Here is a 16,645-nt window from a genome sequence, read left to right on the forward strand (position 1 = left end):
AATTAGTGGTTGATGTTGTCTCTGTAGCAGGCTGCATCTGACAGTTTATGACTCTTAAGTGTCTGTTCCTGTTTGTTCCCATTTTGTTTTTCTTATTTCTGCCACGTATCATCACAGATATTCCATAAGCTCCAGTGTAAGGCCCAAGCTGATGCTGGAAACTGTTATGTCTGATAAGCTTGTTGCCGGGGCCCGGTGTGTATCACGGAGAAGTTATCTGAAGGTCCTGACGTTCCGTGATATGTAGAGGAGGATCTGGGGCTCTGCTGCTTTTAGAAGAAAGCCCCTGTCACAGAAGAAATCTGTGTGATACTACCACAAAAATTATTTTCTGAAGTTCTGTTTGTTCCAGCTCTACATTTTTACAGATCTCTGAGGGCACAAGAAAAAGCAAAGACTTCTTGCTAATTCTGAGTCAGCATATTATTCATATGTTATGATCGTTCTTGTTGTGACAAGCTTCCTGCCTAATGGAAAAGGAATTCTAATTAAACAACCAAGTGTGGCAGGTATCTGCTGAAGTAATGAAGGAAAAATAGCTGGAAAAATAAAGGGTACCCTTGATTCACTGCTCTAGACTGTATAGGAACCCTGTTAGTTTAATAAAAAACAACTAATTTCTCAATGATGAACATTTCTTGTGCTATTCAGGTTTCTAAAATTCCCTCTACATCAGAATTACCCTAACTTCTGGTGCTCCAGTCAGCAGACAGACTATCTGTCTGGACAGAAACGTTAGAGGAAAATACAGCATTCTGTTAAAATCATTGTGGTTTATTTTACATAGTCTATCAAGGCGCTCAGCACAGTCAATTAGCTCACCACTTACAGGCAAACTGATGCAGCAACAGCATTACAATCTCAGAATAAACACAAAAACACACACTTCCTAATAGTACCTCTAGTGACGGAGAATCGACACAGTCCATGTCGATCGATCCTGCTTTTAGCTTTGGGTTTCACTCTTTTCACAATTTCACTGGTGCACAGAATCAACTGGAGCTGAACAAAATTACTACTTTTATCAATGTCTCAGTTCAAGCTATCATTAAGCATCTGTGTTGATTCAGCCATGTTTTATGCAGCTGGACTTAAGCAAATTGATTTCACAGAGGAATTAGAGACACTTGGATGTCGGTGACTATTTGAGCCAAAGGCACAAGAAAGCACCATATAAAAAAACCTTCTTTAAAAGGAAAAAAAACTGATCATAGAGTCTTGTATCAAGAGACTACATTTCAAGCTAGGGTCCATTTCTTCCATTTGGATGTTAAACCAATCATGCAATGTACCCCTTCTCCCTTTCTGTACTTCGATCTTCCATCAACCGTCCGTCCCAACTCATCCTGTATCCTTTTCTCCTTTTTTTTTATGCCCGTCTCTTTCTCTAATAACAGGATGTCTGCTTTCTCTCAAATGGTTGCTGACCTCCGTGGCAAAGAGCCGAGCAGCTCACAGCTTTAAGTAATTCCTGCTGCCTGCACTTGTCTTTCAACGGCAGATGAAACAGCTAGTAGGGTCTATGTACTGACGTGTTTGCAGAATTAAAGCAGCACAGAAGTAAGAAGATCGGCTTTATTACTCTGCCAGAGTCAATTGAACTTCAAGCTGTTACAGCACAAAAGTATTCATCATTATGTTCTTGAAGTTAATTTTAGGTATTTATTCGCTTTTTCTGTATTATATAAAGGAGACTGTGGATAACGCCATGTCTATTCATATGTTTCTCTTAAAAATGTCCTAAATGAATAATAATCGCACATAAAATTTATATTCCATATTTGTCAAGCTCAGACACACTGATAATCGCCTTTGGCTAACTCAGTCTTTCCTTAAAATTCCTTCAAACAAATTAGATTTCAACTTTTTAACTTTCTGATTAAGATAAAATCATCTTATTCCAATTACAGGTTTGTTGCTTCGTGTACTGTACATAAACAAATTTATGACTAAATGCAAAGCTGAAGTTATAAGCCCTATAAAACATCTTGCTTATTGGTAAATCGAGGTATAAAATGCTTTATCAGGGTGTATTGATGGAGGTGTATAAGCAAACTCAAGTCCAGTATACAAAAGTATATATTTACTAGCTGGAAAAGATATTGAATAATATGTCTGACACTGAACCCTTGTCAGTCTGTGCGTCGCCACACTAAAATGCTCACCATAATTACAATACATGAGAGCTATTTTATAAAGTTAAGATTTCAGGGTCAGTGTATAATCTCCTTATGAAGATTAAACCTCCATTTCCTTTCTTAAGAGTAAAATTCCCCCCTAAAATTGCTTTTAATACTTGTAAGGACCTCAAATACTGCGTCCTACTAGTTAAAATGCAGCAAATCATCTCTGCCTGAATTGGCTGGGGGTGCTTCCTGCAATTATAAGGGAGGAAACCAGAGTGAGAGGTCAGAGCTTGCTAAGTTTAGCCCCCTTGGACAAGCCCAGACACAGGCAGGTTATCTTCCAAGATAGAGAGTTTTTGTTTCTAAGAACTTTGGCCCATTAGGAAGTGAATGGCTGAGTCTATGTGAAGGTGTTTGCATGAGTTCCTGAGGAACAGACAGATTAAAAAGAGGCAGGTTAATTTTAACATCTAATTCGAATGAATTATTCTAAACCCGCTTCATCTTTGTTTTCTATAGATACATCTCAATCAAAGCCTACAATGTCTTAAACTTTGTAATATTTTTCTTCGTAGAACCCCCAACATGAAGGTATCCTTTTGGGATTTTGTGAGGTAGATCAAAACAAAGTAGTGAATCATGAAAAGTAAATATATTTTTGTTTTTATTTATAAATAAGATTACTTTCCAGTAGTTATTCTACTGTCATGGTTTAAAACATAAACTGTGTTTCCATTCCTATTTGCCTTAAATTTCAAAACTATAGCCTTTTTGATTGTCACCACCTTTTTGATTGGAATTTAATTAAATTCTTATCAGAGGTCTCGCTCATGCCAAAAAACACTCCATCAAAAATTGTGAGTGATCCAGATCATAACCTGGATACAGGAATGTTCTCTAGCATTGTGAGATAGAGGTATTTGGCAGAACAAGTAGTTCCCCTCTAAACCAGAGGGTGGCAGCAGTGACTACTGACAGCCTCAGCATCAAACTCAAAAGTCTGGAGGTATTTTGCTGAAGACAATGGGTGCGTTGGAATTCATAGGATGTGTCTTCCGAAGGCCAGATTCGTAGGCCGATAATGTCATAGCGCAACGCCGAGGTCTGGTGGCCGAAATGCGTCCTTCTTTTTGCTTGATTTTAAGGACGGTTTTCTGTCAGATGAGCATACCTCGTAAGACCAGCACACCCATAGTCAATACAAATGCGCAAACCCTTAGATTTGCGTTTATCCCTTTAGTTTTGTACGAAAAATAGACTTTATACTAACTCGACGGGCATGTATCCGATTTAAGGTCAGGTCGACATACGCCCATTGAGGTACTGTAGTTTAAAGTGTATTTTTCATGCAAAACTAAAGGGATAAACTAAAGGGATAAAGTGTTATTGACTATGGGTATACTGGTCTGAAGGGGTATGCTCATCTGGCAGAACAACGGGTCCGGTGTATCGTATCTAGTCTTTGCTATCCCAGGATTCATTGCGCGACCAAGCAAGCCGGCTGCTCCGTGATCAGAGGAAAAAGGTACTTGGCGCTAAACAGTGGTGAATGTTGGAAGTGCAGTTTAATATAATACAAGTATGTGAATTGTTCCGTCTTAAATTAATGAAAAGAGTTTAAATGGTTATTGAGTCAGATATGTGGCGGGTTATGTTTGAGTTATCTAAAGGTTTATATCTGTTACTGTGTAAATGGGTTTGGCTGTGATTTAAGGACATATCTGCAGTGTGGGGACTATACACTCTCCGGCCACTTTATTAGGTACACCTGTCCAACTGCTCATTAACACTTAATTTCTAAGCAGCCAATCACATGGCAGCAACTCAGTGCATTTAGGCATGTAGACATGGTCGAGACAATCTCCTGCAGTTCAAACCGAGCATCAGTATGGGGAAGAAATTTGAGTGACTTTGAACGTGGCATGATTGTTGGTGCCAGAAGGGCTGGTCTGAGTATTTCAGAAACTGCTGATCTACTGGGATTTTTACGCACAACCATCTCTAGGGTTTACAGAGAATGGTCCGAAAAAGAAAAAACATCCAGTGAGTGGCAGTTCTGTGGGCGGAAATGCCTTGTTGATGCCAGAGGTCAGAGGAGAATGGCCAGACTGGTTCGAGCTGATAGAAGGGCAACAGTGACTCAAATAACCACCCGTTACAACCAAGGTGGGCAGAAGACCATCTCTGAACGCACAGTACGTCGAACTTTGAGGCAGATGGGCTACAGCAGCAGAAGACCACACCGGGTGTCACTCCTTTCAGCTAAGAACAGGAAACTGAGGCTACAATTTGCACAAGCTCATTGAAATTGGACAATAGAAGATTGGAAAAACGTTGCCTGGTCTGATGAATCTCGATTTCTGCTGTGACATTCGGATGGTAGGGTCAGAATTTGGCATCTACAACATGAAAGCATGGATCCATCCTGCCTTGTATCAACGGTTCAGGCTGGTGGTGGTGGTGTCATGGTGTGGGGAATAATTTCTTGGCACTCTTTGGGCCCCTTGGTACCAATTGAGCATCGTTGCAACGCCACAGCCTACCTGAGTATTGTTGCTGACCATGTCCATCCCTTTATGACCACAATGTACCCAACTTCTGATGGCTACTTTCAGCAGGATAATGCGCAATGTCATAAAGCTGGAATCATCTCAGACTGGTTTCTTGACCATGAAAATGAGTTCACTGTACTCAAATGGCCTCCACAGTCACCAGATCTCAAACCAATAGAGCATCTTTGGGATGTGGTGGAACGGCAGATTCGCATCATGGATGTGCAGCTGACAAATCTGTAGCAAATGTTTGATGCCATCATGTCAATATGGACTAAACTCCCTGAGGAATGCTTCCAGCACCTTGTTGAATCTATGCCACGAAGAATTGAGGCAGTTCTAAAGGCAAACGTGGGTCCAACCCGTTACTAGCATGGGGTGGCCGGTGAGTGTAAATCTGATATGATTTTTATTTTTTAATTGCTATTTTGCACAATTTTCTTACCTAAGTATCTCTTGTTGTTGAACATAAGAGATTTGCAGATATATTCTTTTATACAAACATGTATAAACATTTTTATACATACATACACAAAAGCCTTTTCATACATTTTATACATACATATACATGCATTGTTTAGATTTACTTACATCTTTTTAACCCCTTTCATAGAATAGAATAGAATAGAATAGAATAGAATAGAATAGAATAGAATAGAATAGATTGTCCCTTTATTAGGAAAATTCTGGTGTTTACAGCAGCAAAAATATTATAAGAAAAAAATTGTCAAACAAATATCAACCTTAGAAAAGTGTATAATAATAACAAAATAGTGAAGACTTAAAAGATAAACAATAAAATACTCTACTGTAAAGTATTTTAACAATATAAAAACTGTGCACCTGGAGAATAAATAACCAATATACAGCTATGGACATTTTTACAGCAATGGATATTTGAAAATAGCAGCAACATCAGAGAAGTGCAAAATGAGAGCAGTATGTGATTTAACTAAGGTTTGTATCTTTACATCGGTTTTTATTTGTCCATGCTCCTGGTGGTTGTGTCCTTTAAGTAAGCTTTGTGTGTCAACTGTCAAGCTAGACCTGTTTGAATTCACAGCCAAAACTCTTCTGCTCTCCTTATTTTCACTGACTTCGAAGGATCCAGTCCAGGTAGATCGCGTCCTTGGAGGATGCAGCCCATAAATTCGAACGAACCCGAAAACTCTTAAATAGGGAGCGGAAAACTTGTGAACAGATTTATTTATTTATTTTTATTTTTTTAAACCAGAGGTGTGCCTCATGCCAGAAAACAGTTAATTTAAACTTGGTAATGATGATCATGTGTGAATGGCAACATTTGCTAATTGATGGTCTGCACTCTCCAAGTGCTTTTCTGGTTTAGAAAATCCAAATAATACACACACTAATGTGGGTACTTAACAAAATCACTGTAGATGAGATGCAGAACTGTTCTCCCTGTTTCTAAGGGTTTCAGGGGGAAAAAATAACAAACATGGCAACAAGTGGGTCTTTTTACTAAAGCATTTCAGGCAGAACTCTGCGGTAGACCACACAGAGCTTCCTCCTTGCAAGTCACACTCACTGAGGTGCCATCCTAATAGTGTAACCAGGTCAAGCACTGGATAATGGGTTATTCAAATTCTATTTTTATTATATTTCCTTTAAACACTCACTAAGCAATGATTCAATGAGCTACCCTATGCTTTGGGTGGGACATTTCTGGTGCATAACTCCTCACACCCTACAGGTGACAGATTGCGCCTTCCAGGATCAGAGAAGCGGATGTAAACATCACGCATCAACTTTTAGATTTTTATGACTTGCAGAAAACATATTTTATCATGCATTCCAAATGTATTTAATCTTATCTAAAAGATCCACATGAATTATAGCTTTAAAAAAAAGCCTCTGCACATCATAAGTGATCTCAGATATCGGGAAATAAGATCCTCATCTTAAAGGCAACCCAAACATACATTAAGCACTTTAAGCTCCTGCATGTTGGTCTCGTTTGCAATTCAAGAAAGAGTTGAAACCGCATTACTTTAATTTAAATAGGGTTTCAACAATCACGTTAAGATTATACAGATGTTTATAACATTAAAGAAAAACTCTAAAGATCAAATATCAACCTAATAAGCTCTGGTTATCTTAATGTAATTCAGGTGACCAGATCGCTCTGATCATGCATTCTGCACAACAAAGGTGAGAGCAGCGACTGATGAGCATCCTTGTTTTCCTCGTGATGCTCCAACAGATCAGCTGCTGGGATCCTCAGCTGAAAGCTACAGAAACCAGCCTTTTGATCCGCACGGAGAAAACACGCGGAGAGCGGGGTTCCTTACCTTCTCCCTTTCGCCTTGTAAATCCGTTCAGTCAGAAACAGCAAACATTTGAAGTTCTCCTAAGTCTCTGTATTTTCATTAGCGCGTGCCTTTCTATCTCGCGACGGAGTTTTCCAATTGAGGAATTCCACTGAACTTCCCCGCACGCGCGCACCTCCCACCTCTGAGGTCTTGAAGTAGCGCGCGTTCCCAACCTCCACTAGCGTGAGCAGTTCTGCAAGTCAGCTGCACCTCCTGAAGCGATGGGACGTAAGAAAAGGCCACTGTTGCCAAGAAATGATAATAAAAAAATAAAAATTAAAAATGTTTACACATTTACCGTTATACCTTATTATCAGGGACAACAAAAGATTTCTGATTATTATAAAGACGGTTGGATTAGCTGCCCCCAGACTAAAACCTTCTTACAATTTGAATATCAATAGATTTTATGATGCGCACCTTGCATAAATCAACACGTTTTAATTTAATCACTAAATCATGTAAATAAAAAAATAAAGATAAAGATCATTAAAATTTGCAAAAATTCAAAATTTTTTGTGTAAATCTATTGAAACCATTTACATTGAAATTAGCCTCTAAGAGAAGCAGCACTATCAGAAATTTAAGTTAAAGGGGAACACAGTTTTTTTTTTTTTTTTTTTACGTTGGGCCCTTGATTTTACGTTATTACATCATGTCTTACTCACCCATATTAGTTTTGTGTCATTTGGAGCTGTTCTGAAGATATTCGGTTAGGGTATATCCAAGTAATGTCTTCCTATGGGCAAACGACTTGAAGGCACAAACTAAACTGTTCATAATTTATTATTTATTGTACACCAGCATTCATAACATGAAGGCAAATCACTGTGCCCCAGACATCCTCGGTTATGTTTTTTATATTTATATATTTTTTTTAACTAAGCAGAGTGTGTATGACGTCATCCGCGCGTGCCGGCTACCATTCATTCTTCCTGTCCGCTGAACTGCTGCCAGTTTTACTGACATGCCTGGAAGATGTCTAGTGCTGCTACCACAGATGATCTCGCTCTCAAAATGGAATTGAATGATTCAGATCAGCTAGCCGAACGAATAGAAGGGGTAGAGCGTAGCCGCCTGTGGCCCGGGCTGCCTTTCACAACTCCAGTCCGGCGCGTGGATGACATCATACACACTCCGCTTTGTTTTAAAACAGATAAATATAAAAAATATAACCGCGGATGTCTTGGGGACAGTGATTCTCCTACATGTTATGAATGCTGGCGTACCATAAAGAATACATTATAAACAGTTTAGTTTGTGCCTTCAACTCGTTGCCCATAGGATTACAAAACCGAATATACTCGGAACAGCTCCAAATGACACAAAACTCATATGGATGAGTAGAACATGATGTAATAAAATCAAGGGTCCAATGTAAAAAAAAAAAAAAAAAAAACGGTGTTCCCCTTTAATCTCCACATGGCTGCTCATTTAACATCTTTAATGCAATGCATGACTCTGTTTTGCTTGACACTTTCGGTCACATGGCTATATATATATATATATATATATATATGTGCTTAAAAAGATAAAGGGAACACTCAAATAACACATCCTAGATGTGTAATTGTTATGAGATGTGATGTTCTCATTGAATACTTTGTTCGGTGCATGTTGAATGGCCTGGCAACAAAATCACACCAAAATAACCAATAGAAATCAAATGTATTAACCAATGGAGGCCTAGATTTGGAATCACACACACAATTTAAGTGCAAAACCACACGTGAAAGCTGGATCAGCCTGTGATGTCCTTAAAAACAGGTCAGAATTAGGCTCAGTGTTTCTGGTGGCCTGGGCATGCTCCTGATGAGGTGTTGGATGGTCTGCTGAGGGATCTCCTGCCAGACCTGGACTAAAGCATCCACCAACTCATATACAGTCTTTCGGGCAGCGTGATGTTGGTGGATGGATTGAAACATGATGACCTATATATGCTCAGTCAGATTCAGGTCTGGGGAACGGGTGGGCCAGTCCTTAGCTTAGACGCCTTCATCTTGCAGGAACTGCTGACACACTCCAACCACATGAGATCTAGCATTGTCTGGCAATAGGAGGAATTCAGGGCCAACGGCTCCAGCATATGGTCTCAAAAGGGGTTTGAGGATCTCATCTTGGTACCTAATGGTGGTCATGCTACCTCTGGTAAGCACATGGAGGGCTGTGCCACCCCACACTATTACTGACCCACTGCCAAACCAGTCATGCTGAAGGACGTTCCAGGCAGCAGATGACGTTCGACATTGTCTTCACTTTGTCACGTCTGTCAAATGTGCTCAGTGTGATCTTCTTTCATCTGGGAAGATCACGAGGTGTAAGTGGTAAATTCGCTTATTCTGGTGTTCTCTGGCAAATGCAAATTGTCCTGCATGGTGTTGGGCTGTGAGCACGACCTGCATCTGTGGACACTGGGTCCTAATACCATCCTCTAGGGGTGGTTTTTAGCGGTTTGTTCAGACGCATGCACGTTGGTGGCCTGTTGAAGGTCATTTTGCAGGGTTCTGCCAGTGCTCCTGTTCCTCCTTGCACAATGACAGAGGTAACGGTACTGCTGCTGGATTGTTGCCCTCCTATGGCCTCCTCTACGTCTCCTTGTGTACAGGCTCGTCTCCTGGTAGCACCTCCAGCCTCTGGACACTACGCTGACAGACACAGCTATCCTTCTTGCCACAGTTGCATTGATATGCCATCCTGTATGAGCTGCACTACCTGAGCCACTTGGGTGGGTTGTAGAGTCTCATGCTACCATGAGTGTGAAAGCAACACCAACATTTAAAAGTGACCAAAACATCAGCCAGAAAGCATAAGTACTAAGAAGTGGTTTGTGGTCCCCATCTGCAGAACCACTCCTTTATCGAGTGCAGCCAGTGTGAAATCTGCACAATTTAATTCATTGTGCAGATGGACTCACCTGGTTCAGCAACTCGGTAGAACAAATACATGGCATGGAGATGACTAGATGGCTCCACATCTCCCATCTCTGATGGAGTGTGTCTAGGTTATTGCCTATAAATTCCACCCGTTTTCTATACACGTGTTGTTTAGGTATTCCCTAAACAACACCCATCCATCCATCCCTATGGATCTGTGGATGGACAAAATATCCTTTACTTATTTTTTTTTATATTTATACATTCAATTTTCATTGTAAATCTATTAGAGCCTTCTAGAGCTCCAAAGAAAGGCTAAAAGAAAAGCTGCAACACATCCATAGTTCCACACTGCATTTTAGCTAGACTCAGTTTAAATCAATGAAAAGAAACACTGATTTACATTTGAAATAATTAACTCTGTCAACAAAATGTTTAAATTTTTCTTTGTCATTCTTCTTTTTTCATTTTCCAATTCTGCAAAACAGCAAAAACTCAATTACCCTCAGCACCGGCAGAGCTATCTGAGTTGTTTGAATCATTGCTTATATTATTCCTCAGAATAATTTCAAAACTTTCAAAATCATGAGATTTTCTTCGAATATTAAATAACCAGATCCTTTTATTAGATACCCATCAAAAATACTTTTTATTTTATTTTTTTTAGGAAAATTCCCAAAAATCCAATTCCTGCTTGAAATTACATGCTGACAGAAAAATGTACACTTAGGAAAAAGGCATTTTAATATAAGGCTCTAGCAGAAAACGCTTTTTATGCATATTACATAAAGTTTTACTTTTGATGAAATCTGTTTATCATTGTTAAATGTTTGAAAAAAAGAAAAACTGATGAACAAATAAGCAAGTAAAATGTAATTTTTGCCTTATTCTGCACATTAACCACTGCAGTGGTAATGAATAATTTTAAGAAAAAATATATTTTTATATCACAATACAAAGAAAAACATTTCCTGGTAAACTTCTAGAACACATTGGCTTACTCATAAATATGTTTTCTACTTAACATTAAATAATCCTTATCTCTAACCTTGCAGTAGCTTTACTTTAGCTTCACAAGTTTTAACAACAAAGCGGTTTTTAATGACACCCTGAAGGCCTCAGTAGGTCACAGCATGTTTTCTGGGTAAAACAAATATTTCATAATACAGACTCTCTCTCTATGATATATTATTAAACCTATCTGCCCAAATGCTAATAGAGGATGAAATGTGATCAAAATATTTTGGTAGAGAATTATTATAAGCAATAAGAACAGAAAAGTGAAAATTATACTAGAAAATATGAAAATCATTTTTTCCCATCATCTGCTATGAAATCCTGCAATGTATAAATCAAACTATTGTTTCATTATTGTTTTAATGTCTGATACAATCTTGCACTTTATTATTTCTAGATCTCTATGGCAAAATTAGATGTTGACAGAATGTGCATGCTTCTTGCACAAGGGCTTGTCCTTTTTGGAGAAGAAGGGCTGACCTTCCAGGCTTGTGGAACAAACCTGTAAAAGTCAAACAACAAACCAATGTATTTACAGAGCACAGGTAGGATTTTACAGATTGTTACTGGCTAAAACGAGTTTTCCCAGACTTACTGCGCAAACAAAACAGGTGTCGTGCCAGGTGAATCCGAGTGCCTCCAGGAACTTGTCTCCGGCCTCGATGGGGAAGTCGCAGCCATGGCAGTTGGTCCCAAACAGGGTGTAGTAGTCTGTTTCATTAGAAAATGCACAAAATATTAGCCTCTTTGTGTTGTACAGTTATCTCCTGATTTGGATTTTCTCTGCACCTCTTTCACAGTATGGCTGTCCATCCTCCATGTGAAACGTGTTGCCTCTTATCGGCTGGTGGCAGGCAGCACAGACAAAACAGGACACATGCCATGTCTGCTTCAGGGCGTTCATGACTTCCTGCAGGGGGAATAAAAAAGCAAGAGCAAGTTCTGAGATCAGTAAAACTGTTAAAATGAATATGAAATGTGGTTTTATGTTTCAATTTCAACAGTTACTGACTGCTTTCATAAACAAAGGTTCAAAATGTAGAAAAAAAGGGATTCTTGTGCATGCAAATGTCTGTTTGTAACACTGTTCAATTCCTTAACCATAAGCAGCACATCGACTGCATAACATCTATCAAACTATTTGAATTTTTTTGTTGTGACAGAAAGGCCAGCTATTACAAAATATTGATCATTTTTCATTCATACTGACAATTTGATAGCCTTTTTTAGGTTTTTGTATAGTAACACCTCCATGTAACGTCACTGACTTTAGTACCTGTGTCACTCACTTGTTAGAGTGGAGTCAACTGTTATGCATGCTTATTACACATCATCAATATTAGGTGAAATTACTTCAACCTAGCCAGATAGCATTAGGTAGAATAAGCTGACCCTCAGTTATTGTCTACCTTGTATCCTTAAGTTTGATACCACTCTATGGCTTCCCTCTCACTCCTTTACTAATCCAGAGTACTTCATCCAACCCCAGCAGTATTCTCTAGCTCTCTTCTTCCACTATAACAGAAAGAAGGTCCTCCATTGTCAGCTTGTGCTTTGTGTCACATATTGATGCCACGATGACTCCAACCAAATTACCATGATAGTCATTTTATGAAAAACCGGAATGGAGTTGACGTGAGCCCAAAAAGGATGAATACAGTTTTTTTAACCAATGGAAAAGGACCATAAACGTACTAATTAGGGTTATATGAAGTGGAACAGAGGATGATGTTCAGCTGATCAAATTTTGGGGGAAAAGGTAAAATAACCTCACATTGAAATTTCTGAGAAAAAATGTTTGTAGATTTATTTAAAGTGTGGGGGTACTTCCAGCAATCTTTTAGAATAAATGTAACAGAGGAATCTTTACCGATTTATAACGTGAAGATTTTAAAGTTAATCCAAGTGTCTAAAAAATTCCATTTAACTAGGATGGCCTGCACAGGGTCCTAACCTCAAAACAATTATGTTACAAAAATATAAGCCAGGCCTCCCCTAAAAAAAAAAAAAAATTTGGGTCTGACCTCATAAATATGAATCTGGAAGAAATAATTAAAAGCAGCTATGAACACAGATATATACCTTGTGAAAGGCCTTGGCAGAAAAGTTGTTATAACCATAAGGCTAAGCGGACATCGTATTGAACCCTGTGGATTAACTATTGGCTAACATTTAACTTCCTGTGTCCCAGTCAAAGGCCCAATAAACATTGTGGGACTGCAGGGCATCGTGGACTTTTGGAAATACTAGATCTTGATGAATAAATACTTGGTTTTCATGGTAACTATTAAACCAATATAGAAATGGTTAATCAGACATGCCTAGCTTTATAACGTGTCCAGAAAAATATGCATTCGCAGTAATTGTATCTGGTACTCCTTTCAGTTTTTACAGAGCCTATACTGTAAGAATAGCTATATCTATATATATTAAATAAAGATGACATTTTCCTTACATTTCTAGGTGCTAAACACTTTGACACAGTCAGTGAGTTTCAAATTAAGCAGATAAAGCATGGATTTAATTTTGAAACCCACCCCAAGGATCTTCTGGTTGCAGCTGGCACAGGTGGGAGCGAAGAACTGCTCATAGCAGTGCACACAGTACACCTGGTTCTTCTCTTCAACAAATCCCCGTTCAGCCAGAGAGGAGTGGCAGTGAGTACAGTTGAACTCCTCAGGGTGCCAGGACATGCCCATGGCTACGAGGAAAGGACCTCTGGGAGAGCAGGGATGAAAAACACCTTTAAAACGTAAACTTTATACACAATTTCAGTTTAAATGTGGATGAATATGCAGTATTGTTGATGTACCTGATGACTTTGTTGCACTTGCAGCACATGGGGGTACGGGTGCCAGCAGGGATGTGTTCTGCACGCTGCACTAGAGAATTCAGATCCTCGGGATGCGGCTGTGGAGTGGGGAGGTCTGGTCCTTTCTGAGCAGGACCGACTATTTTCCCAAATGAAGGACCTGCTCCTATCTTAGGAAATCCTGTGCAGTGAAAAGAAGGATGGAGGGTTAAAAATAAAAAAGTATGGAAAAACTGCTGAGAAAGCAAGACTGTGAAAATGAATGTGCCTGAGCAGTGAGCTTCTTTTCATACTTTCTAAATTTATATTTTAAAGAAATATTATTATTCCTGACTTCCTGTTTTCCCTGCAGTATTTCCAGGGGGACAAATTCTCACTTTAAACTGGAAAGCAAGAATGTTTAGTGTGAGAGGCGGCTGCAATAAATTACATTCACTGTTTTGTGGCCTGTTACACATCTTTACCAGGAAGCCAAATGCAGTTTTCATATTTATCTTTACAACAAAAAGTATATCTGAAGCAGGTTTAAAGCTAAACGCCATGTTGAAAATCTATGTTTATATAAGTAATGCTTTTAGAACTGCTTGTTTAGTGGGTTCCCATATACTTTATACTATTCTGTCCAGGTAATCAGAGTTGCAATTTTTTTTCTTTTTCTTTTGTTAGTCTTGGGAAATAAAATAAAATGTATCTTTACTTGGCTTTAAATCCTAATTCTATTCTATTTATTTTACATTAAAAACAATCCACTAATAAATGACTACATTCCCTTTTACAGTGCTTTTTTTCTGTCTAACTCTAATGTGAACAAATAAAACATAGACTGTGTTAGAATAGCATCAATATTAACATTTAAATAAAACAAGTGTTTCAATGAGTTAATCGACTTCCTGGTCTCTTTCCATATTTAATGTTGGCGCAGAATTTACAATTATTCTATCTTCTTTATTGACTGATTTACATTAGATGTTAGTAAGGTGTAAATCAAACGTTAAAATAATGGTAAACTTGTCAAAAGAAGGTTCAGGGCTGTCTATAAAATATAGTTTAACCTCCTTGAAAAAACACCAACTACCAGCAGCTCTTAACAGATTTTATCAATTCTTTTCCAATTAATAAAAATGGCTCCTTTTTAAATGGGCATGGATGGATAACATGTGAAAATAACTTCATTCATGGTAAATGAATGAACAACAAGCTAAAGTCTTGACCAATCCACTCAAACGAATGAGATCCATGCTTGTGTATGTTAATCTGATAAACAGCAGCCAACAGAAGATCACTGTGGCCTCAGCCTCTCCCCCTCACTCTGTGTGGCATTTCTTGAAGGAAACACGACGGGGAAAAACAGTGCATCTTTTCATGTATGAGGCCACACTAGTTGTTAGTATTACTAATAATGATGGATGCCTCCAAGCAAATATTTGCCCTGGCCAGCTCCAGGTCTTGTGGCAGGGATTGCAGCATTTCATGAGCAGCTTTCACACAAAATAAAATCCATATTTCTCACTTTAACAATCTATTTGACTGAGGGGATCTTGGTAAAAGCCAATAATCTGAGCTCATTAAGCGAATACCTCCAGTTTTTATAGAGCCCATAATCTTAAACGGCTTAGTGTCAGGTATTAAACCTGCTATAAATGTGATGGCTGGGTAAGGGCATTTTGAAAGGATGAGGGTGCCCTCTACAGGCTGTAACAGATAAAAAAAAAAAAAACAATCTTCCTGTTAGTGCATTTAGCAGTAGAAGGGAGAGGGTTGCAAATGCATTACTGTACCTGAAGGACCTCCAGGTTGGAAGGAGGCTTTGTTCTGAATGGAAGGAGTCTTAAATGTAGAACCAGTGATAGCACTGCCATTCCTGGGTGCTGTTGTAGAATATGAGTGAGTTTTTGCAGCAGGTGATGTGTGAACAATGGGAGTGGTTCTATCAACTGCTTCTCTACAAAACAGATACAGACCTTATATAAATACACGGCTATTTACACAAATCCATTAACACAAAACAAACACTTAACTCCAGAGTTTCTGACAAATAGTAAACGCCCAGTGGTGTAAATTGATTTTGGAGGCTCTATGTTTTTTACTTGATTGAAATAATAAAGACAGGCAACACCAGTGCGAACTAATAAGGCTTTATTACAGACTGGTTACTGTGGCCTGGTTGGGTAAAGGCTTAGAGTATTCAAATGCAAGCAATACGAAATTAAAAAACAAAAAGCTCTAAAGTTAGAGTGTGAATATGGTGCAAAATCATTTATTCGTCTTACACATTATATGATCCTTAAAATACCCCTTCCCCGACCTCTTAACAATAAAAAACCAGTGGCCTACAGTTTTTTTCAGCCCTTCTATTCAACTACCATAAATAAAAAAATCTGATTAGTAATTTCATATAATCACCCCTTAAAACATTTCATTGGCATTCATGCTGTGCGGATACTTCTCTTCAGAAGGGACAGATTTGTTGTTGCACAAAGTGCAAAGTATGAGATAAGAACCAATTGGATGCTGCAGAAGACAAGAGATAGGGCTAGATTTCCCTTTTTCTTCAGCATTTTAACAACAGCTGTAATGGTGGATGGTTGTAAACTTATCAGGTAGTAAATCTATTTCAAAGCAAGAGCGCCTCCATGTACTGTATTAATATTTGACATCTGACCTTTTTAAGAACCCATTCCTATAGGGCGGAGACATTTGTCCGATCCATTTTGCATCTTTTCTAAGCCAAAACAAGACTTTGTTTTTGGTCCATTTTACAAAGCTTCGAACTCAACGCGATTTCTTACATTTTGAATTGAAAAAGCTTCCTTGATGGGAAGCAAAACGTCTTCAAACTTGGAAACAAAATCCAGTGGATTGTTGTTGTTTTTTTTGCTTTTTTGGACTTTCCTTTTTAACTGCCCTTCTTTGCTTTACTGTCTGAAAACAA

The 16,645-nt window shown here is 38.6% G+C and overlaps 2 protein-coding genes across 5 annotated transcripts in view; both read right to left on the reverse strand.

Moving 5' to 3' along the window:
• Positions 1-7,155, reverse strand: part of bmpr1bb (bone morphogenetic protein receptor, type IBb) — a 71,306-nt gene extending 64,151 nt beyond the window's left edge. For both annotated transcript variants that reach the window (XM_038296826.1, XM_038296827.1), the window contains exon 1: positions 6,991-7,155. The gene's annotated coding sequence lies outside the window, so the exon portion shown is untranslated. The remainder of the gene's footprint in view (positions 1-6,990) is intronic.
• Positions 7,156-10,510: 3,355 nt separating this feature from the next.
• pdlim5b (PDZ and LIM domain 5b) overlaps positions 10,511-16,645 on the reverse strand; it is a 49,020-nt gene continuing 42,885 nt past the window's right edge. For 2 of the 3 annotated variants that reach the window (XM_038296823.1, XM_038296821.1), the window contains 6 exons: positions 15,492-15,655; positions 13,714-13,894; positions 13,439-13,619; positions 11,691-11,811; positions 11,497-11,612; positions 10,511-11,403 (listed from right to left, as the gene is read on the reverse strand). In XM_038296823.1, the coding sequence (XP_038152751.1) occupies positions 11,314-11,403; positions 11,497-11,612; positions 11,691-11,811; positions 13,439-13,619; positions 13,714-13,894; positions 15,492-15,655 (853 nt within the window). In that variant the 3' untranslated portion in view covers positions 10,511-11,313. The remainder of the gene's footprint in view (positions 11,404-11,496; positions 11,613-11,690; positions 11,812-13,438; positions 13,620-13,713; positions 13,895-15,491; positions 15,656-16,645) is intronic. The other variant, XM_038296820.1, reaches the window with a different exon arrangement.

The sequence above is a fragment of the Cyprinodon tularosa genome, unplaced genomic scaffold, assembly GCF_016077235.1.
Source record: "Cyprinodon tularosa strain WSP-4 unplaced genomic scaffold, ASM1607723v1 ctg378, whole genome shotgun sequence".
Lineage (NCBI taxonomy): Eukaryota > Metazoa > Chordata > Actinopteri > Cyprinodontiformes > Cyprinodontidae > Cyprinodon > Cyprinodon tularosa.